This window comes from Podarcis melisellensis (genome assembly GCF_964234715.1).
Source record: "Podarcis melisellensis genome assembly, chromosome: 10".
In the NCBI taxonomy this organism is placed as follows: domain Eukaryota; kingdom Metazoa; phylum Chordata; class Lepidosauria; order Squamata; family Lacertidae; genus Podarcis; species Podarcis melisellensis.
In genome coordinates this window covers 56,840,925-56,864,778 of record NC_138542.1, presented here as the reverse complement: position 1 = coordinate 56,864,778, position 23,854 = coordinate 56,840,925, and the positions used below count along the sequence as shown (strand labels likewise).

The window sequence follows — 23,854 nt, the reverse complement described above, 5'->3', positions numbered from 1 at the left end:
GTTAGCTTTGCAAACAAGTGAAATTTTTACTCAGTTTCAGGAGTTACAGCAAACAGGGCTGTGGCTTTGAGCCTCACATTGAGCAAAAAAATCTTGTATTGCAGGGGTTTGGACTAGATGGCCCTTCCAACTCTACGATTCTGTGCTTTTAAGTTGGCAGTAAAAATAACGAAGAAAAGGGTTCCGAACAACATAAAAAGAACTTTTGTTTCCTTACAAAAGAATCATGCAGTCTTTGCATTAGCAAAGGTATAGGCTATAAAAATCTCCTTTTAGAGATATTCTTTTGCGTGCAGTATTTGCTGACCTGGGAGCCAAGCCCATGGATCCTTTCTTCCAGATAGGCAGAGATAAGGGGGGAAAGCAGAGACTGCTGGTAGCCTGCCAAACCCCATCCACTGACAACTTGACTTCAGCACTCAGGTCAACCCTTTCATGCATGCAAGTAGCTTTTATTGATTGCGTGTTTATTGCTTTATTATTGCATTGTGAGCAGCTCTAGCTCTGTGATCGTAACTGGGTGAAGGATGGTATGTAAATGAATCAAATAAGTAAGGCTTTTTTGTTATTCTAGTTAACTTTGAAACCTATGTCTCACTTCGCAAAATTTCAAAGAGAACATTATTTTTGTCTCTGAATAAACTTTGAGTAGAATTCTTGTTCAAGCATTTGACTCAAAGCATTTTTGTGTGTAGAAGCCAGCCATACCAACCTCACCTCACATCATCCCAGTTGGCTGCAGACTTCAGACTTTGCTGTGTAGAACAGCAGAACATGCGAAGACCTTGGGAACTAATGGCCAGTTTAGCATGAGCTGCCTGCTTCTTTGAATGCATGGAGGCAAATGCCTGCACAAGTCTAGAATGAGACTGGAATCCTATATAAACTTGCCTGGATCAGAGTTCGGTGGGAGTTACTTCCAAATAAGATATAGATGGCATTGTGCTGTGTGACTGACACCCAGACATACTTGAGACCTTGAGGCTTTCTTAAGCAAACAACCCCATCTTGTGGCTCACAGCAATCATGTACAGATACAGTGGTACATTAGTTCTCAAACTTAATCCGTTCCGGGAGTCCATTCGACTCCTGAAACCGTTCAAAAGCCAAGGCGTGGCTTCTGATTGGCTGCAGGAGCTTCCTGCACTCAATCAGAAGCTGTGGAAGCCACATCAGACATTTGGCTTCCAAAAAACATTCGCAAATCAGAACACTCGCTTCCTTGTTTGCAGCGTTCGGGAGCCAAGCCGTTCGACTACCAAGGTTCCACTGCACTAAGAGATCATACTTGTACAGTTTGCACTATTAAGTCCAAGTCTACTCAAAAGTAAGCCCCATTACTTGGAAGATCACAGTTATCAGTAGATCTGCAAAGACGGACAAATTTCAGGCAGTCTGGTGAGTGTTTCATTTCTTATATCAAATCTGCTTCTTTATCTGTATTGAATTTGTAAATACCACCATTAACCCACCAACGGTGTACTGTTTCATCGTATATATATTATGATTTTTCTTGGGTGATGAAAGCTCAATTAAGCTTCTGTGACATGCATTTTGTTCTTGAACTTCAGCACCTTGCATTTGTTGCCGCGTTTCTTTTTGTTCGTATTGTTGATCTTGTTTTGTCTTGTTTTCCTTTTCTTACATGCAAAAAATCAATACAAACATTTTAAAGAGAAATGTAAGCCCACTATGTTTGATGTGGCTTACTCATAGATAAGAGTGCATAAATGTGCACAATAATATTGTCAAAATATAATGTGGGGTCAGGGGGGTAATAATAATTAATGCTTAATGCTTTCCCCAATTACAGTACTCAAGAACATTTCACATACATTACCCTGTTCATCTTTGCACCAACCTTGTAAAGTAGATCTGCATTATCCCCTCCCCAGACGGAGGGGGGAGAGAGTAGCTTTCCTAAAGGTCACCAATAGAGGTCATGACTGAGATCCCCATGGGAGGCATACTGGTTGTTGCTTAGAACAACTGCTGTGCCAAAGTCAATATATCAATATAGCCATCTGGTTTTTGGATGCAGAACTTGATTTATATCACATAAAAATTTCACCTCTATTAGACTCGAGAAACACTTCTGGGTACATTAAACAACATCCCACATGAACCAATGACAAGATCTGCTCTGAACTGTTTTAGATGTACATTAAGTACAAAATACTATTGAAAGCACTTCTAAGAAACAGCAACAATACTGAGACATGAGGGGATTTCAAGTCTCATAGGCTTTGCAGAAATTCTTGCCAGCAGCTAAGTATTGGGATCAACAATTTTTTTCCTGTGACACTTTGAACTTGTTTAATTCCCACACAGATCATAATTGGAAATTATAGAAACCATTATTATTCTGCTTAGGGAGTTACTTGCTCACTATGGTCACAGAGAAAACACATCAAAGATGCTAATTGGCTGGCAGCAAATATATTCATACATGTGAAATTAATTCCACAATAACTCAAGCTGTGGCACGGAGAATTCTCAGTGCATCTTCTAGCAACCAATTAATGCCAGAGTAACTCTGTCTTACACTATGCTGGTAAAGCCATGGCTAGGGTACAAAACGAATACAGTCGTATCTTGGTTTTTGAACAGCTTAGTTCTCAAATGTTTTGACTCCCGAACGCCGCAAACCCAGAAGTGAGTGTTCTGGTTTGCGAACTATTTTTGGAAGCCAAACGTCCGACAGGGCTTCCGATTGGCTGCAAGAGCTTCCTGCAGCCAATCAGAAGCCATGCTTTAGTTTCCGAACGTTTTGGAAGTTGCACAGACTTACGCAACGGATTCCGTTCAACTTCCAATGTATGACTGTATTGGGCTATTTTACTGTGGAGATAAAAATTCACGGAAGTGTTTCTCTGTGAAATACCTCATCTTTATTTCTGCAGCAATATGAGAAAGATCCCTGCAAAAAAGGGGGGAGGTTCTCCTTATTCAGCCCATGACATCATCACACATCCAAATCTGATTGACATCATGGTGTCATGCAGCCATCAAACTAGCTACTTGATTTGATTGGCTGAATCACAAAACAAACTCTTTAAAAATGTCAAAGTAGCTGTCAAGTGTGACAGTGAACAGGAGGGACACTGCATTTTTTTTTTAAAAAAAAGACGTTTGGTGGGACTGTGTGTGGAAAACATTCTGAGATTTATAAATCTTTTTCATACCAGGAATATTCACCCATAAAGGTTTATGTTACATAGTAAGTTCTCTCTTAACTTCCCATGGCTACCATTTAAGAATCAGGATGTTCTTCCTTATTCCATCCATCCTTGAAAATGAACAACTTCTTAAAACAGCATTAGCATTTGATCTGCCCCTGAATCTATACAGCCCCTATTCTCCTGCAATTCCCACCCACTTTAATGGTGAAATAAATAAATCAAAGTGTGGTTTTTTTAAGTCAGGAAGAAAAATGCTTATTTTTCTAAATAAAGTCTATTTTTTATTAATTACCCTAGTGTAAAAAAAAAAGTTTGGATTACAAGTGTATGAACAATATAAAAAGTATAAAAAACAGGTTCCATAGATTTCTACTACATTAATACAAAGTGCATAACTACATACAATTCATATTGCATTACTACATAGGAAGGAGGAGTAAGGAGGCTGAGGGAAAAGCAGTCTGCTGTTGTAGTAATAAATAAATAAATACAGAAGTAGACGAGATGATCCATATCATAGTACATTGTTTCATACTGTAGCTGTAAATGCACAGAACCATTGACGCTTACTAAAAACAACAACCCAGAAACGAACAAAAAAAATAAAACCTTAAACATGTAAATTGATGAGGGAAAAAATATCTGGGACTCCTACATGAATCCTTCAGAGATTACCAACCCAGCAAAACTGCCAAGTAGCTAGTCAGTTACAAATAAAGACCTATCTTATCCTCCCTTTAGAATATTTCTCCTATTTACAAATGCGGGGGACACAATTAAGGGAACTCTAAAAACAAGGTAGGAAAATAGCTCAGATTTTGTTTTCCTAATGCATCAGCTTAGGATTTTTTTGTTTAATAAAAAGTATAAAAGGAAAAGTTATGTTTGTAGTAGTGCACTGCACAAAACATGTCAAAATTCTCATGCTACTCAAATAAATTGGAGAAATCCGTATGAGCTAAATACAGCAGCATACTTACAGCGGAAGCCATTATTTGCCAAAGCTGATAGAACTCTTTCCTTGGTCAATTGGCGTATTTTATCAGAATCTTGGGAATCTCATTTTAAAACAAAGCAAACAATATTCTAATTCTTATGCTGGCTGAGATTTCAGGGAAAAACTGAATTCAGCCAAGTGCCCTGTCCTACGGCTAATATACTACAGTGACAATGCTTAAGAAACCCCCTTTTCCCCTCTCACAGTACAGACTGAGAAAGCATGGGGGGAAACATGGGAGTCTTAGGAAATGCCTGCTTGCCCATAGGGCAGAATTTAGGAAGAAGCAAATCCAAAATAGGGGACAAGCAGGCAGTGAGGGGAATTAACTGTGCAGTTCTGTGTTGAAGGCTGGGGACAAGAGAAGTAGGAACAAGGACTGAAGGCACTTCTGGGAGATTAGGAGGGAAGGAGGGGTAACAGGAAGGACTTGCAGCCGGGACCAGAAGATCATAAGACAAAGACTGACACTGACTACAACCTGTGACGGCTCTTCATACATGAAGGCTATTATACGCATTTAGTGTCGTGAACTTGGGAAATAGCTCTAACTAGACAATACTAGGTGGCTGTGGTTGTTTTAAAAAAGAGAAGTCACAGTAATTTACGCACACATTTACAGAGTATATATCTGAAATAAAAACGCTTTCTCTTATTTGCCAACAAATGCCGTGCATACCTAGACCTCTCTCTCTTTAGATAATACTTTATAATAAAGATGTGGGTGGGTTTGTTATTATTGCAATTTTCCTTCCTTGGGTGCGTAACCAAGCTAATCAAACAGTGCAGAAACACAGAAGAGGAATCTTAAACCTGAGCTTGTGCTAGAATGGGCTTGCTTTTGTTTCTGACTGGCCTTCAAAATTATTATTATTAATAATAAAATTTGTATAAAATGAAGAGTGATCACCGCACTGTTTGAATTCTGCTGTTGGATTGGGATTATAAAACCTTGCCAGGCACAAACTGACTGCTGTTCCCAGTTGCAATTTACTAGTTTTTGACAGATTTTTACTCGGTCCTTATCAAGGTGTGGAACTAGACGGGTAAAGAGAGCAATCACAAATTATAATATACACTTAATTGGTCCCATACCAAGGTACTGAAAACAAGGGCTTAGTATATATACTGTGTTATCATCACAGCCCTACACAACTGGCCAACATTTGTAAAGGGTGTCCCTTCAATACCATGAAGGAGCCCCTCATCTCCCTGAACGTTGTCTGTAATATTAATGCATAAATCATACATGGACTGCACACTGGAACAGGCAGGGGAGAGAAAAAAGTTAACTTGGTCCAGTACCAAGGTAATGAATGGGCCAGTCTCAAAACTTTATTGTTTGCCAAAGACTGATTACATGCTCAGTCCCTTCACATACAGACTTTGACTAGGCCAGAAAGATGAGCCATTTGCCTTGGGGTTCAGGACAGGCAAAACTTTTTATCCCTGTTAAAGCATCAGTAGTAAAAATTAAGGGCTCCCCACCTTTACAACATATACAGAGCAGGGAAGTCTTGTACAAACTTCAGCAAACCCAGGTCCATGCCTAAGAGTAATAAGTATTTTCCTCACAGGGAGAAAAGGTTACTGGCTAAAAGTTTTAACATGCCAAAATGTGAGCACTACTTCTCTTTCAGAAAAACACACTACATATTTTAATTCTCTTTTATGGCCTTTCATCTGAAGAAGAGTTGTGTGGGGAAAGAGACTGAACCAAGATGACTTGCAGCAGCATTCAGCTCAATTATGGATTTTAGAGCCTTTTAAATATTATTTACAGTCATTTGGGGGTGGGAGGAGAGATATGAACAGGTTTCTGAATTAGTGGAACTGAAACAGTAAAAAAATGGAATCCTCAAACCGTTCAAGGTCGCGGGGGGGGGGGGAGTCTTTTGGCAGCATAGCAGGCTTCTAAAGTGAAGAGAAAGTCACTTTCAAGCCTTTCCAGAGAGAAAAAGAGGTTCTTTTTTACACCAACTGCTGTGGAAGTCACCACTCTTCCTGGTTGGAGATGGCTGGAGACTGGGGACCTTGTGGCTCCGGCTTCTCAGTTGTTGACTTCTTATTGCTACAGCAGGGTTTGAAGAGGTGAGCATCTATAACAACTTCTCCAAAGCGGCCTGTGTAAATAATTCCACAGCAAATTTTTTGCCTTCAAGAGAAAAGAAGATAAATTTGGATTTCATTTCATACATGTCTTAATTTCGACAAAAGGTGGACTTGATGTGGCATACAAAAATATAAGTAATAATAATAATAAAAATCAGATAACAGATTAGGATGAAACCATCACAGCAAGGTAAAACAGCATTAAATCTAAGTGGTGTTCAATGAGATTACAAAGGATCAAAGCAGTTTAACCAGAAAATCAGGAAAAAAATGTTGCTCCTAAAATTCTTGCCTGAACAATGAAAGGTTTCACTGCCTCCAGTGGAAGTGAGTTCCATATGCACTGCATGAAGAAGTACATTCTTTTCTCAGTCCTGAATCTTCCAATATTCAGATTCAATGGATGTCAACAAGTTTTAGTGTTACACAAGAGAAAAACTTCTCTGTATCCACTCTCTCTGTGCCATGCCTAATTTTATAAATATCTACCATGTCAGCTCATATTCACTTTCTCTCTAAACTACAAAGTCCCAAATGCGGTAGCCTTTTTTCACAAGGGAGTTTCTCCACCCCTTTGATCATTTCAGTTGCCTTTTTCTGTTGCTCCCTTCCAAGTGGTATACACTTGCTTGTGAGCAAGAAGGCTCCAGCTAGCAAGCATACCTGATAGCCACGAATAGCCTTGCCCTCTGCAAATCTGTCTAATTCCCCTTTAAAGCCATCCAAGTTAATGGCTATCACCACACCCTGCAGCAGCAAAAGCCATAAATCAATGGTGCACTCCCAGACTTCTCAATCGCAGATTGTTATAGAACAGACGTACATATCTTGGTAGGCAATACAAGCCTACACCATATATGCAGCAACTAGCTAATCCTAAAGCAAGAGGGATGCTTGGAGATCAATACAACTGCTGGCTACTGTCACGGTATCCATCGTTTCCCTCTAAGAGAGGATTAATGGGGGGGAGCGGGGGGAGAAACAGCCCCAGGACTCTGGCTTTGCTTTCAAGAGAACAACAAGATGCCTTGTGACCCACTTCATGCTCTGCATGCTATCCAGTTACTTTATTTACATCCCTAAACACCATGTTGAGTCATCAGCTGTCTGCAAGTGCTCCCTAATTGCTAAACCGAACGGAAGCAAAAGAGCCTTGTAATTAAGATTACATTTATTGCAATTATGTGCATTTTTAACCTCTGCCTCTTCCTGTGTTTTCCTCCCGCTGTCTACTTTCCCCTTTGTCTAAAACGAAGACTGTGAGCCGCCTTCAAGCAGGGTCTTGCTGTAAGCATTGTTTTAAAAAGTTTTATAAAGAGTCATATTTGTGTAGCTCTACAGTCGCTAGTTGTGCTTTGGAAATAGTACAGATTTCTACCATGAATTAAAGGAATGTGCTGATTCTGTTTCAGGCTTCCTTTTTACCTTTTCCAGTAAATGGGATCTAAGAAGGAGAAGACATGAGGGCGGCTGGAGCCAGCGGTCATCTCAGTGTCTGAGCCGTCATCAGACTGATTGCTATAGCAGGGAGACTGGGCTGGAGAGGCACTTGAAGTAGTGCTGTGGGCATCAGAGTCTGTAAGGAAGAGGGAAAACAGTGTATTTAACTAGTTTTGCATACGTCTTTTATTTCTTTCGAATCTCAACTTCCAAAATCTCCCAAGTTTCTGGTCCATATGATGAAGAAAATGTACAGCACATTTCCACGGACTACTGAGACTACCCAAGTGTCCACCTCTATCAGTGGGGAAACTTTTGCTTACAGGCCACATGTGGCCCACCAGGGGTCCCAATTTGGCTCACCAGGCTGTTTCCCCCAAACCACACCCATCCACCCGGCCCATGACATGATATGTGACCTCAGATGCGTAGCAGGCACTGACATGGCTCCAAAGAAACATTTGTGAGCTTAAAGTTGAGCTCCCGATTCTCCCTTTGTTTAAACAAGACAGAGGGCACAACTTGCTTTGGGAGGGGAAAGTGGTTTCCATTGACATCTTCCCCTCCATTTTAACAGCCGTTTCAATGGAAACCACTTCCCCCTCCTGCAGCAAGGTTCAAAGAGCCACGTAGAGCTGTTTGAACGCCCCCCCCCCAAACAGCCCTGTGATGCTCTTTGTATCTCTGAAAATGTACCCCATTAGGGGTCGGAGTAAGAAAGATCTGGCCCGGCAGCCTGAAAAGGTTTTCCGCCCCTGAGTTATGCTTACACTTCTCCTAGGTTCTCTTCAGGGTTCTTAGTATTTAATCCCCCATGTACTTATTACCCCAAATCTTGCAGAGAACCATTTGATAAAACTTTTGGAAGTTTTGAAAATGTAATTTACCTATTGTGGGTGAGGAAGTTCCTGGATACACCCTCGTCACTTTGGTGGCTAAGAGTGCTTTTTACCAGTTACAGCTAGTGCACCAACTACCAACACACTCAGACAGGGACAGCTGGCCAAAGGTAACTCGGGACTTGATTACTGCAACAAGTTCTATGTAGGGCTACCCTTGGGCCTGGCCTTGAAGCTCTGGCTGGTGCAAAATGCTGCTGCTAGACTGTTGGTGGGGACAGACTAGTGCCAGCACTTAACACCTGCCCACAAAAGGTTGGCAGTTCAAATTCAGGGTTTTTTAAATTGATTTATAATGCCCTTAACTTGGGTTCAGGGCATCCTGGTCTCTTATAGACCTGCCTGGATGACTGAGATCTTAGGGGGAATCCCTGCCAGTGGTCCCCACTGACTGAAGACACATGGCTCATATCCACCAGGAGCCCTGCATTCAGTGCTTTGAGGGCAATTTGATGGAACTCCCTCCTGGCTGAGATTAAACGACTCCTGCCCACTTCCTGTTGAATGTCAGATGTTTGACAAAGACTTTTCCAGTTCAGCAGGGATTTTAAAATGTGTCTGATTATTAATTTTAACTGATCTTATGAATTGTATGCTTTTAATTTTTATGTACATTGCCTGGAACAGCCTTTGCTAAGCTGGTGTCCAAAACATCTTGAGTGCACCAGGCTGGCTTAGAAACTTTGGTAATTAAGTGGTATATAAATAACTTAAATAAGTAAATATGCTGCTGCTATATTTTAAAATAATGTCTTATCTTGCTCTTCTCTGGATTGCTAAAGGTGGTGTCATCCCATTTCCATCCCCAAAACAACTGCAATATGAATTATTCCTTTGGGATAAGATTGTGTACATACACAAAGGGTGGGAGATAGTGACCAGTCAAATGGGAGTCACATATTTTGACCCATTTATGATAAAAATGGTTTAAAATAGATATATGTCTATCCCTTAGGTCTCAAATTCAGCCAGGTTTGGGAGGGATTTTCAGCTTGACTGAATTTCCAATTTTACGCTGCAACTAAGCCACTGGAACTGCAGAAACGATACTTTCAAAGTCCTCCAGTAATGTTCCTTTGCTCAGGTCCAAGAATAAGCAAGACACATACTGTATAAAAATACAGTAAGGCTGTGAAACTAGCAGGATTTAAAGCCAGCCTCTTAGAGAGATTTAGGAGGGAGTATTCCAGGGTAGCCAACATGGTGGATTTTTGAATTTCATACTGCCTCTATACACCAAAGGCCCTCTCCTGTGATATATAGTACAGCCATTCAGAGTCAAGGCCCGCTGCACCAAATCAAGCCCATTAATGGAAAAAGCAGATAGGATTAACATACTGTGTCTCTTCAACTCTTTCTGCAGCTTGCTTATCTGATTGCTCTTCATCCTGCTGCCAGAAAGGGTTTTCATCTTCTTTGGCTTCAATGTCGTCTTAAGACTCGGTCCAGCTCTTGCATCCACCACCTGGAAAAGGACAGCCAGAAAAAAGTTTGTTTCATCGACTCTCATCTGATGAATTGTAGCAATAAGCAATAAGCAATGGTGCAAAAACTGCAAAACCTTTTTTAATGGGGAAAGCAGCTGTGTGCTGATTTGCACGCAAGAGTTTGCTTTACATTGCTCAGGCTCTACTGTGCTATAAAATAAATAATAAAAGAATAATAATTGAAACGCAGCACCCAAGACCTTTCAGGTTCAGTGCCAAGTAAAGCTGGATGTTCCGAACTGTATACATTATACAAATGGAGCAAAATTTGACTAAATTGCAACCCAGAAATCCACACCCGCCCTTTGAATTGTTCCAGCGCACTGGGAGATGCTTCTTCTGCCCCTTGCTTCTTATCTACCAGCTCCTACACCTAATGTGCAGCATACCTCTAGTCAGAAGGAATAGCTAACCAGTGTCCTTCAATCTGGTGCCCTCCAGATGTTGCTGGACTACAACTCCCATCAATTCCTGATTAGTGGCTAAGCTCACTGGGGATCAGAGGAGTCGTAGTCCAACTGTATCTGGGCCTGTTGTGGCTTATGCAACTCTCCCTCCCAGTCCTATTTATCGAATATATTAATGCCTTATGAGTCATAACATCCATTAAGGCAGGCAATGGCAGAACCATAATACCAGCTGTTCTACACATGTTGTACACACAATGGCTATTAAGGAAATGCTCAGGACAACAACTTCCACCAACCTAAGCCATCGTGATCAGTGATCATGGAATGTGTAGTCCAGCAAGATTTTGAGGGCAACAGGCTGGCTTCTCCTACCATGATACAGGATGAAAGATGACAAACTCACATGATTCCAGTTCTTTTTTGATCCTGCTGGCAGTTTTTTCCATCTTTTCACCAGAAGCACACAAGCATTGCAAATATCTCCTGAGCGGGCCTCGTGCAGACTGTGAGAAGAACACAATATAGTTCAACTGCTTGGTTATACTAGAAGGAGATCAACAGAAAGGCACACAACTTGGCACCCCTTTGGTTTCCAGGCTTCACTGATTTTTGTAACAGCCTTCGGCTCAGAAAACCCAACACAGTACTGGAACGGCACCAACTCTTACCCAAAGCAGTTCTGGAAGTCCTTTTCATAACGCTTGCTGTCAGTGAAGCGAGAACTGGAAGACTTTGCTCTGCAAATGCAGCAACCTTCTAAACTCCGGTACATCTTCGGTTTGTGGAAGCCAAACATCTTCTCTTCCCTTCTTTAGCCTGTTGGGATGAGGGAGGTTGGGAAGGAAAAGAAAGGAGGTGATCAGGCTTCAAAAAGGAACAAGAGTAGGCAACATTTAGAAGGCAGCTGTGATCTCTACCTCCCCGCATCTGCCTTGTACAACTCTGCAAACCGACACCGCATCGCAGTCAGAAATGCCCAGTGGGAGATGATCCATTATTCATGATCCCTGTCCCACACCATTTCCCATAAGGACAGGTGTCTCAGACACATTTCCGTTTCTCTCGATTGCCAGGAGCGCGTGCGTTTGTGTCGCCCCCTCGTTCAACACAGAGGACACCACAGGAAATTCAGCCAGGCATGTAACAAGGTGACCCAATCGGCTGCGATTAATGCAGGGAAAAAGGGGGAAGTAAAAAGGTGCATTCTAAGTCACCAAGTTTGTCTCAAAAGTTATTTCAGGTAGATTCATTGGCTTCAAATGTGGAAGGGAGAAAACAGGCATACACCACTCAAAAGAAAACCAATCAAAATGGGAATCTATGCCCACCAATAGCGTTCCTGATTTTTTAAGGAAAAAAAACCCCAAAACTACATTTCCGTGCTATTATTGCTACGGTACTATAAAAGTACAGGGTGGCCCCAAATACTGGTAGGTATACTTCCCTCAGGACCTGCACAAGTGCCCATCTCTGATAACCCCTTGGGGGCCTCCAAAGATCAGGACTGTATCCAAATTTCTATAGCCCCTGGCCATGGCGGGTGCTTACATGGGTCTTTCATTCTTGGCCCATTTCAGCTGTGCATGTTTTATAGCCATAATAATACAATGCAAAGTACCAGACTTTAATTTTTGTGCACTGCCTCGAGACTGAAGCGGGAAGCAGTACAAAAATGACTCAATAAAATAAATATAAAACAATAAGTCTTTTCAGGCTCTACTACCACCAACCCTTTTCTGTCGCAAACTGTAAATCCAACCTCTTAGCCGCTACGTATCTCCTGCCAAACATGTTGGGCAGTATCATCCTTCTTGCCGCTGCACGGCAGATTTCACAGAAGTGCAATATTAAATAAGAATACAGAAGCACAGTTATTTGCCAGGGGCACATTCCTTAACATGTACCATCTCAACTGAAGGGACGCTGACCTCACTGTTCCATCAACTGGGCAGCCCAGCCACCGCCTCTCGTGCCTTGAACATGCAAGGAATGCGCCTCACGACTAAGCTATAGCATCTCATCCAAGGACTGGCAAGAGGGTGGGGGCCACCGAGGAAGAGACACAGATGCCAAGGACAAAGTTGGCAAGGCTTTCTGTTGTCGACAGGTCTAATTTCTGTGCACCTGTAAGAAAAGCTTCCATCCAGTTTCACAAGGCTGGGTTTTCATCTGGCCAGAAATGAGCCTGCAGTTCACACCAGAATCTAAACCAGAAAGCGGCCTGTGGGTGTGGCCTTTATTTCTTTAATTTATATACCCCCTTTTCTTCCAAGGAGCTATCTCGCTTTCATCAGCAACTACTCCACAGGCAAAGAATCCCTTTTGTGCCAAGGGTGCCGCGTGTCAACTGTTGGGGCAGGGGCAAAGCCAGTGGTGGGTGGTGCCACCCCCTTTCCTCTCCTGGAGCCCCATTCTCTCTTTCACACTTCTTCCCCACCCAGAAGGCTACCAGGGAGGGGCAGAAGTCCACACTGATCACTTGCAAGGGGCCACTTATCCTACCTTCCCTCTGGAGTCCGGACTCCCCCTCCTTGCATGAAATTAAGCCCTATGTGATGGCTGACTCCTCCTGGAATTTATGGCCAGCTCTATCAGAGATGTGGAATTTCAGGCCCAGGGGCTGAATGTGGTCCAGGTCTCTGCCTGGCCCTTGTAGCTCTCCCCATCCCACACCCCCTCCCAAGTCACAGCCCTTGGCAGCCCTGCTTTACCTCCCCCTTTCCAGTGTTTCTGCCCAGCTGCGAGGTGACCCTGAACTCTTGATATGCCTCTTGCTTATCTGGGAGGAGGAGGATAAAGAGGAACACAGGAGAGCGAAGAAACCAGCCTTCTGTGCAAAAATCAACACTCACATTTCTTGCTCAGCTCATGTTTACCTCTGGTCCCATCCACTCCCAATTTGTGAAGGAGGCAAAGCAGCCACCTGGGCTGGGGGAAAAGTCCCCACTTCATTTTATACCTACCCTCTGTGCTTTGTTTTCGGAGGGGATGGTTTGGCATAGACTGGGAGCTGAATCAGGCACTGCTGTCCACAGTGAATCTGCACAGCTGCTGCCCCATGGCAGCAATTCCAAGCATGCTTTGATCAAGAATCAAGTCCCACTGAAGTCATGAGGACTTGTTTCCAACTAAGCGTATTTAGGAACCGGAAGCTGCAGATACAGCAGAATGCTGTGGCACAATCGCTGCCAGGAGTGAGACCCTGTCAGCATGCAAGCCCTTTACTCAGAGGTCTGCCCTGCTTGCCAACTTGCTACTGGGCCAAGTTCAAGTATATACATCCCTTAACAGCTTGGAACCAGTTTACCTGCAAGATTGCCTGGGAACTGCAGCCCTGTGACAGGTAAACTATAGTTCCCGGGATTCTTTGGGGCGTAGGCAGCCATAGGGTTGCTTTGTTGCACAGGAGCTGGGCTAAACAAAACAGGTTGGAGCAGAGCAAGAAATAGGAGTGTAAGAAAAAGCCGTACCAGCACTTGAAGACCTTGCACTTTAAATTAATAGCTAATACTGAAGGCTGAAATTGATTTAAGATACCATGCCTCAGTTGCTAAGACTTCTACCGAGTGTTGCTCTACTGAGCTCTGGGCACACTTTTGCTAGGGAATTTAACTCATACCAGGACTACTAGAGGGCAAATGGGAGTCCAGAGTCATCTCTGCAGCCACCAGTACTTTTCTGCAGTTTCTTGACAAAACAATTACTTCCAAAATCCTTAAACTCTCTTGTCCACCCAGTTACGGAGAAAGGTTGTAGTTGAAGCACAAGCTCTGCCTGCAGACAGACCCAAAATCAGCCTGTAGCATCTCCACGAAGGGCTGGGAAAGGCCACTGTCCAAAATCCCGGAGAACTGCAGCCAGTCAGTGTAGAAAATACTGAACTGGATGGGCTAAGCATTTGTCTCGGTACAAGGCAAGCTTCTTAAGCTCCCCAATGCATGCAATCATCCTACAACCTTTTGCAGAGACGCAGCTATTTTGGCAGAGTGACCATGCAAATAGAACAGATTCTCAGGCTTCTTTCAGCCTGAAACAAGAGGTTGAGGACTCTCCTTCCTTGGAGGTTTTTAAGCAGAGGTTGGATGGTCATCTGTCAGGGATGCTTTAGCTGAGATTCCTGCACCGCAGGGGGTTGGACTAGATGACCCTTGGGACCCTTCCAACTCCACAATTCTATTATTTTTTTCCACACCTATGTGTACCACAAAGGACAAGAAACAAATATGCTGAAGTACATGAAGGGCATTTATCTCTGGAAGGTAAGGGTGGATCATCTTGGGAAGCTATTAAGCACTGCAACTAAAAGCCAATGGACTTCAAAACAGAAAAGGTAGTAAAAGAAATATTTGGTTTCTATGGTGGTTTTACGGTGGAATGTTTAGTCTCCCAAAGTGCTTTATAATCCTTCTCTCATTCATAACAACCCAGTCGTGGCCCATTCTATTTTTTTATGATTGCACACACATGAGTAATGCCAAGTTTAGATTTCAAAGTGATCTGCAGGCAACAAAAACAAACCATAACTAGGAATTTTGGGTTGAATGCTGGTGCTCATTTCAGAATCCAGATCCAGCCGTTTAGGGGCAATTCCAAAACTTACTATTGCTTTCAAGTCTGCAAGAGTCATGCTTACATGAAAGGGCCTTATATACCACCCCCTTCTGACAATCTGCTTTCTCACAAGGCCAATTCATCTGCCAAAACCCTTCTGCAATGCAACCGTGGGAGATGATAAGCCTTGATACAGTTTGCCTGGGAGAAAAACACCCATGTGTGGAAACACCTGGAGCCTTTATTTTGAGAACGAAGGGTAACAATGAACAAACTGAACCACAACTGGAGGCCACGGAAACAGAATCTGCTGCTTCCCACTGGCAAGCGATGGCCCTTCTTCCTTTGGCAGATGACTATTTTTAACTTAAGCCTACGCTATGTAAGGCCAATCTCCACCAAACTTCAAATCATACTAGGCAGGACATCGAGCTGCCGGTCATTTATCTACCTGCACTTTTATTCCCATTTCTCCCTCAAAACTGGATGATACCAAGCACAGCCCCAAACTGCTGGACGTAAGATCTGCAAGTGGATAAAAGGAGCACAGCCCTTGCAGCTAATACCATGGACAGCCTTGGGCTCAGGAATTTCCTTCCCTCCCACCAACCGTTTACTGATCTTCAAGCCACAGTACAAACCTCCCATTTGACAGAGAATTCCTTGGCTCCAGGCACGGAAATTATTTACTTCGTTATCTTCCAACAGAAGGAAGTTTACAAAAGATATGCATCTGTACAGGCTTATATATTCTTTTAAACCAGTATTTCCAACCTGTTTTAAAAAAGTAGTAATTGTAGGGGGGATATTAGCATAAATTAAGTTTGTTCCAGAAGTGTAAGACCCATCTTTTTCCAGTTCTGACTATTCTTGCATAGATTAGTAGACTTGCAATAGTAGAGTGTCAGGGTTTTTTGTTTTGTTTTACTTTTGTCCAAATAGCACAAAGGAAGGTATTTGCAGGAATTCCTAGTTACATTGCACCCTGCTATTTCTTGCATAATGTACATTATATAAGAATGTATAATTCATTTGGCTTCTCTATCCATAATTTTGTTTTCTTTGCTTTTCTTCAAACTATAAAGTCTCAGATGCTGCAACCTTTCTTGACAGGGGAATTGCTTCATCCCCATGACCATCTGGGTTGGATACATGCAATCGTATTCACTGACTGTCCAATAAAACAATATTTTACTATGCCTGATGCAAATCTAAATGCTCTCTATGCAATACTTGTAAAACTATGTTAAGCAATGCTTCTTAAACACACACAGTCCATCTCAATATGGGATTGTGATTCTCCCAATTCCATCAATGACTATTAAAAGGTAAAGGGACCCCTGACCATTAGGTCCAGTCGTGGCCGACTCTGGGGTTGCGGCGCTCATCTTGCTTTATTGGCCGAGGGAGCCGGCATACAGCTTCCGGGTCACGTGGCCAGCATGACGAAGCCACTTCTAGTGAACCAGAGCAGCGCATGGAAACGCCATTTACCTTCCCACTGGAGCGATACCTATTTATCTACTTGCACTTTGACGTGCTTTCGAACTGCTAGGTTGGCAGGAGCAGGGACTGAGCAACAGGAGCTCACCCCGTCACGGGGATTCAAACCGTGACCTTCTGATCGGCAAGTCCTAGGCTCTGTGGTTTAACCCACAGCGCCACCCGCGTCCCCTTATCAATGACTATTACTGTATTTTTTTTCCATCCCTCAAACAAATTAGCAATGTCAGCATACTAGTGGGTGGGGTAAAATCCTGTAATGTATATAGAAGGCTTACTATTCTAGGACTAAGATAGGTTGCATACCCAGCTCTGCCTTCCCTTCAAGTCACTTCTATTTCAGCAGGATTCTGATCCTATGTTGTGGGTTTGCTGCTTAAGAGTCCACACCAACCGGCAAAAGCTTTCTGGGATTTCAGACCATCACAGATGGGAGATACCAGGGATCAAATATGGGGCCCTGCACATGCTCTGCCACTAGGTGGATCGTGGCCTGATCCAGCAAGATGCTTACATCCGTCACCAATAGTGCACACTCAGGACCATGCAACACAGCCGTGTTTTAACTTCAAGAGACCTCCAAGGTGGATCAATGGGGTTCTAGTAGAAAAAATAAATTATCAATTCAGACTAGCCCTGCTTTAAAAGGAGCACCCCAAGGAGAATGCGCCATTGCAGATCAAGAAACCCATGTGCTAAAACTCTCACCAGGTTCTTCACTGGCCCAAGTTTGCTCTTTCTGTTGCGAAAGATCACCAGATTACCAAGCTTCATTATCGAAAACTCCCTGGGTGGTCACAGGAAAGCCTGCCTCTCTCAGCCTTTCAATCAACAGCAAGTTACTTCACAAGGTTGATCCTGTGGGAATTAAGCATGGACTGCTCGGCTAGGTAATGCTATTAGTAGCAAGAACAATTTCTTAAAACTCTGGACTCACACAGTTTGTTAAAGATAACCGCCTCTCTCTCGCTTATTCAATGAAGTTTAAATGGGTATAGAATGATTATCTGTGATTGCTTGAGCAATACTTCCTTGCAATGTATTGGTGTGGCCTATAAAACACAGGGTGGGCCACTTTTCTCCTGCATTCCTTTGGGAGTAATCTGTGATGGGTGGGGCAGGAGCTCCAAGGGACAAAAGTGGGGAAAAATGGGTGGGTCCACTCCCTGTTTCTTTCTCTTTCCAGTGCCCCCTTCTCCTCCCTCCTTCCCTGGTGGGCCAGCAGGAGACAGATTGCTATTGTCAGAGGTCTGAATTGCTTGCCTGCAGAGGGCTGTTGAAATTAGGTGCAAGTTACCCACACTTTATCTCCATGGAGTAACATAAATGCAAAGCCAGCCAGGTCCCACTGCTGAGATACTGACAATTTAATTTCTTATGCTATTGCATCCAATAACACTGTCCTCCTGGAGCAAGGTCTTCAGTCTGCATAATGGGGCTTCTTCCCCCTCAGTGGTGCCTCCCCACACACCCTCCAGAGCAGATTCTGGGAGCGTACTGGGCAAGGAAGTCCCACCACGCTGGTGGAAGTCCTTGCACTAATGGGACAACTTTGTTGGATGCAATCCAAAGATAATAAAAGGGATGAACCTAAGCAAATACCGTTCCAAGTACTTGGAGATGAGGAGATACATAGAGCCCAATTCTGTATGTGTTTACTTGTGATGAAACTCCAGTGAGTTCAAAGAGCCTAAATCCCAAACTTAGAAGAGCCTATTGGACCACATAACCCTGCATCCTGTTCTCACAGTAGCCAACAAGATGCCTCAAGCAGGATCTGAGTGCAAGAGCATCTTGCCTATCTGCAAATCCCAGCGACTGGTATCGAGAGGCCCTACTGCCTCTGACAGCATCGCCTTATCCCCCATGAACTTGCCCAATCCTATTTTAAAGCCATCCAAGTTGGTGAGAATCACTACCCCCTTCGGGAGTTCCATAGTTTTAACTACACACTGTATGAATAAGTACAGTGGTACCTCGGATTGCGAACATGATCCATGCGGGAGGCTCGTGTGCAAGCCGCAGCGCCGTGTCTACGCACACGCAGGTTGCGATTCAGTGCTTCTGCGCATGTGCAAAGCACGATTTAACACTTCTGTACATGTGCGAGTGTCGAAACCCAAAAGTAACCCGTTCCAGTACTTCCAGGTTCGGCACGGTGCGCAACCCGAAAACGCACACCCTGAAGGATCTGGAACCTGAGGTATGACTGTACTTTCTTTTACCAAAGAGGTCCTTTAATTTCTGCCCATGATGCCTACTGTACTTTGCTGCTAATACCTGAATAAGAATAGCTTTTTCACACTACACTCAAAATTACCTTTGAGTTTCTGTTATAGTATTTCTGTAAGTCGCATGTGAATGCTCCTCTCTGTGCAAGGGAGAAAAGTAGATGAGAGCTTCTTAAGGACCCCTCTATAAAATACTGTATTGTAAATGAACACCCAAAGAGGTGGGAAAATACAAAGGGACTTTGAGCATCATGTTTTAAAAGACCCTCAACTGTCTCCGTCCATACACTGAAAGCTGTGTGCGTGCATATGTTGTATAAAGTGATTAAAGTAGGAAAGAGTTTCCTAGCATTTAAGCCATTTTTAAACGGAACCCTGTGCAAAAGAAGATCACCACGCCACTCACGGCGGAGAGGCAAGCCCTGCCTCCAGGAAAAACCACCCACCCACATCCACCTCAGCCAAGGACGACCTACTTTTCAAAACAGGCCATAATGATCAGAGAGACACCAAGCTCTGAGGTCTCTCTTAGGCACAGGTGCAAAGAACTCTGCCTGCCCAGAAACAAAATATGTATACACACTCCCTAGAAGCAGCAAAGAAGAAGAAGCAACACTCACAGCTACACTTACGCAAGAGGAGAATGTGCCAATCTACCTGCCAAGCTCAGCCACTGCCATGAGGTCTCTCCATGTAATGCCCAAACGTGCAACTGGACAAGAGAGAGGATACTGTTGTTGTTTACTGGTAGGATCTGATGGTTAAAAGAAGCCAACAATAGAGGGAGGTGGGAGAAGGGACTCACTCATGCATAGGCATTACAAATCATTACACACACACACACACAAAACAAATAAAAGGCAATCAAAAGCTGTCCACATTTCCTGTTCCGCTTTCGACTAGCTTTGCAGTAAGGGGCTGCCATGGAAGGAAGCGTCATAGCATTCCCCCCTCCAGAGGCCGCCTAATCTCCAGTGCTACTGGTGGTAGTCTCTGCGCAAGGGGGGGGCTGGAAGAGAGCGAGCGAGAGATCGGGGTCATCATAGCTACTGGCACGGATTTTCCACACACTCACACTATATGTATATAAAATGCGCGAGAGCACAGCCTGCGCACCTTTCCCCCCTCCCACGAGCACGCCTCCCACGTAGAAAGAGGGAAAGCGGCATCCCAGGCGAAGTGACTTGAGTTTCGAACGCTTTTTTATTAAAACTATAATGAGAAACAGCAGGTTGCGCTGGCGCTCTCACAAAATGTGTGTGTGTGTGTGTCTGCGCGCACACACAAACGGTGGGAGATGGAAAGCAAAGGAATGGACCCTCATTAAGTAACCAGGGAAAGTTTTACTCCTCCGCATTCTCGCAGAACAAAAGAGACGATAAAGGTTTCCACCCGCCCCCTCCATCCCATCGCCGCCGCGACCAGCAGCACTTCCTGCTCACTAATGCCGCCCGCCCCCCGCCGGCGCCCCGCTAAGCTCCTGCGCGCACATCGGGTGGGTGGGAGCGCGCGATCTGCCCGCGATGGTAGGAACTGGTTCCTCCTCATGGCTTTGCCCTGACGTAATTCAAACATGGCAACAGTTCCGACTTCAAAGCGGGATCGGCGAGACCTCCCATAAACACGCGCCACGAGGGGAGAGCGAAAGGCGCTTGAACCCCGCACAGAGGCACAAAAGCGTGTACCCAAAAGGCAAACGTGACATTTATTCCTTCCAGCTCTCTCACTTTCCCAGTTAATTAATGACCGAGCGACATTACAGCCCGGGACAGGCAGCAGCAGCGAGAGCGTGTGTTTGCTCCAACACTCCGCTCAGTCCCTCGACGGCGCTTCCTGCCTCTGAGCCGCCTAAACACGCCTCCTCTTCCCTGCACGCGGCTTGGTACCTTGCACTGGGGGCGCGCGGAGCATCTGAAGTTTAACATCAAAATAAAATTTTAAAAAAGTCCTCAAGAAGCGGCTGCGACCTCGTGCGTATTTCTCTGCTCCGATTTCGGATGCAACACGGTTCGTGCGTGTTTCTGTGTCGAAGGGATAGAAAGCAGCGCTGCTGCCGCCGCGCCGCCTTTCTCCCCCCCCCTGCCCCGCCTCTCGCGCGCCGCGCCGTTTGCAAAGCCCAGCAGCCACATGCTCTATATAAGCCCTTTGTTTTGCCTACATGCGGCAAACAAGGTAGTAGCCGGGGCTGTTTGCTTCCGCGGAGTGGAATTCGAAAACAAAAGATTAGGAGACGCGCGGGAAAGGGAGGAAAGGTTCCAGGTCGACTTTAAAGGAAAACAAGACTCGTATTGCACGGCGGCGCGGGCGGGGAGGGGCGGATGTTCAGCGAGGCGACTGTTAAAAAACAAAAGTTCCGATCAAAGTTGTATACAGTACAGTACTTTAAAGAGTGTCTGCTTTCAAAGTGGCAGGCCGCATGACCACCCACCCAACTCAGATGGTTAATGACATGGTAGTCTGATAAAAAGCTGTTTAATTTTTTATATTAAAAAACTCCGAGATTAACACCACAATCCTAACCATGTCAACTCATAAAGAAGTCCAGTTTTGTTCAATAAGGATTACCCCCTGGTAAGTAGCTTTAGGATTGCAATTTTAAACGACTTGCGTAGCTTGGAGCACGTGTCCTGACAGATTGCACAAAAACAAAAGATCCCTTCGTTTCAAGCAACTCAGTTGCGGCTGAAACTGGAGTCACCTCTAAAAGGTTGGGCAAACCACCCCAAGGGTAACCCGCCCCTCCTCTGTCCTGCTGCCTTTCCCATTCCTCCGAGGAAACATACCCCGACACCGCCATGGCTGTTACCCGCTTGCCATGCAACGCGGTGCAACTTTCCCCTCGCGGAATCGATCTACAGGTGTATCACTCGCAGAAAGGAACGCGGACCCCGGGGAACGTTCGGAAATGGAACGCCCGCGTCGCCAACATTCCAAACCTCGCCTCGAACCCTAAGCCGGTTTAGCCGACCTCGAGGGATTTGTAGCAAACCTTATTCCCCCTCCCCCTCCCTTTTGCTTCCCATTGTCGCCGGTCCCGCGTCCATAGCTGTAACGGACAACACAAATCTGACCGCCGCCAACACGCCGCGCACGGCAAATTGCTGCCCCAAATCCCACATGTTATTACTCGGAAGTAGAAACCCATTAACTTTCATTCCACTGTGAAGGGTAGCCGGGATTGCAGCAATCACCTCGCTTCCTTTCTGTTACGAGAGAGGAGCGAACAAACAACTTTTTTAAACTGGGAACTCCCCGCTCCGGGGCCCGACCGCGGTCCAAAGCACTAACTGCATTAAAACACCCAGCGATTTCCAAGTTCTCTTGACGACCGTGTCGAACAAACCGGATTCAATTGGGAGGGGTAGTGGAAGAGATAGAGAAACTCATCCTACAACTGTTTTCCTTCATGGGGGGCTGGAGTCGCCACTCCGCCACATGCTCGACCTACAACAATACAAGCAGCGTTCCGCTGCCCCCGTTTCTTCCGCCACAGGATACCCCTCCAAAATGCAAAGCATTCCAGAGAATAACGCCAGCTACACACCGTCTCACCTACAAGCAACCCCCTTGCATATATACGACGTCCTCTTGATAACTAGTTTGCCTGCAGAAAGGCAGGTTAATTAAAAAATTTAAAACGCACAAATAAAAGAGCACAAAACTTGTCCGACCCCGCTCCCCATGTTTCAGATGTACGGCTACTATTTTAAATCTATATTTCCCAACTGGAAACGACGAACATTTAAAAGGATTTACCTCCAACGAATCAATAGCGTGCTGGGTTGTGCGGAGCGATCTTCCTCCCCCCTCCTCCTCTGCGCGGTCTCGTTGTCTCGCTCCTGCGTCTGGAGAGATGCAAGCTCTGGAGTCATTGGCTTAACTTCCAGGCGGTGTGCGCATGCGCGGTTCCCACGACTCCGTACTCCTCAATCGAGCTCTTTTGCATGCGCGTACCATTGTCCTTTTAAGGGAGAAAAGGGCCGAGCGAAAAGCATGGGAAGGAAAAGCACGGGGGAGGTCCCGGTCATTGTGACGCCAGAAGTGACGTTGCACGCACGCGGGACTAGATTTGCGGGAGGGAGATTCTAAGAGAAGCTAAGGAAGGAGGAACGTCTCTTGCTGCAGTCGCTCATGCTCTCGCTGCCCATTCAGGATTTTCTTCGGTTAAAAGGACATAAATCTATGAATAAAGAGCAATGAATGAATGAGCTCGCTTCCCTTTCTGAGCCTATTTTATATTCTTCATGCACAGATAAGAGGCTTCGAGGTTTGGTTTGGAATGTGAGAGCACCAACGCTTCCTGTGTAGGATTTCCTCCCGGATACACACCGGCCATCACTGATTCTCCTGTAGCCTCCCATTCAGTCAATGATGAGGTCCATTTTGCCTTCGTTTCATGTCACAGGCTCCCAGCCTTCTCACTTAGGTGTGGCGTGGCGGCTAAAGTGTTGGGGCCTGAGATTCCAGGTTCGGATCCCGACTCAGCCAATGAAGCTCGCTGGATGAACTTGGGACAAGTCAATCTCTCGGACCAGCCTACTGCATAGGGGACAAGGGGCAGACCATGTGTCATCTTGAGCTCCTTGGAGCAAAGGCAGGATGCAGATGTAATAAAATACGTAATTGTGCATGTGGGCAAGTAGTGTTGGAGCACAGATTTTGGATATCTAATTAATAGCTGCCAGTCTGTGACATCGGTCACCCAGTCCTGATTCACTGTCTCTTAATTGTAATATCAAAGAGAAACCATTTCTAAATGTGTTAAAGATCTAGCTAGCTAGCTAGTTCAAGTCTCCTGTCTACTAGCATCATACAGTCGCTTCACCTGTTCTGCAGCAGGTACATTTGTGAAACACGTTTGCCAAACAGGAGTTTAAAAGCCCCTTGGGGCACAAAGAACTACCCGCCCAGTCTGGCCATCAAAAGCGTTGCATATGGACTTCTAATTCTACCAAAACTATCTAGGGCTGAAGTCAAACTGAGATGGTTGATGCTTTATCATCACTTGTGCTTCTAAAGTGTGCATTTCCTTTAACAACTCG

The 23,854-nt window shown here is 44.7% G+C and overlaps 1 protein-coding gene and 1 long non-coding RNA gene across 3 annotated transcripts; one reads left to right on the top strand and one right to left on the bottom strand.

Moving 5' to 3' along the window:
* Positions 1-3,437: 3,437 nt before the first annotated feature.
* SINHCAF (SIN3-HDAC complex associated factor) lies at positions 3,438-22,718 on the bottom strand. Of its 2 annotated transcripts, none has more exons than XM_081927472.1 (6): positions 22,569-22,718; positions 11,196-11,343; positions 10,931-11,030; positions 9,969-10,095; positions 7,717-7,867; positions 3,438-6,334 (listed from the first exon to the last, which is right to left on the bottom strand). In XM_081927472.1, the coding sequence occupies exons 2-6, from the start codon at positions 11,321-11,323 to the stop codon at positions 6,172-6,174; spliced, it is 669 nt and encodes a 222-aa protein (XP_081783598.1). In that variant the 5' UTR covers positions 11,324-11,343; positions 22,569-22,718; the 3' UTR covers positions 3,438-6,171. The 2 variants fall into 2 exon arrangements, with proteins under 2 accessions (XP_081783598.1, XP_081783599.1); XM_081927473.1 differs by lacking the exon at positions 22,569-22,718 and adding an exon at positions 21,596-21,707.
* LOC309378902 lies at positions 13,854-15,924 on the top strand. Its single transcript, XR_014172272.1, has 3 exons — positions 13,854-13,870; positions 14,737-14,857; positions 15,576-15,924. It is a non-coding gene; the product is annotated as an uncharacterized lncRNA (long non-coding RNA).
* Positions 22,719-23,854: the final 1,136 nt, after the last annotated feature.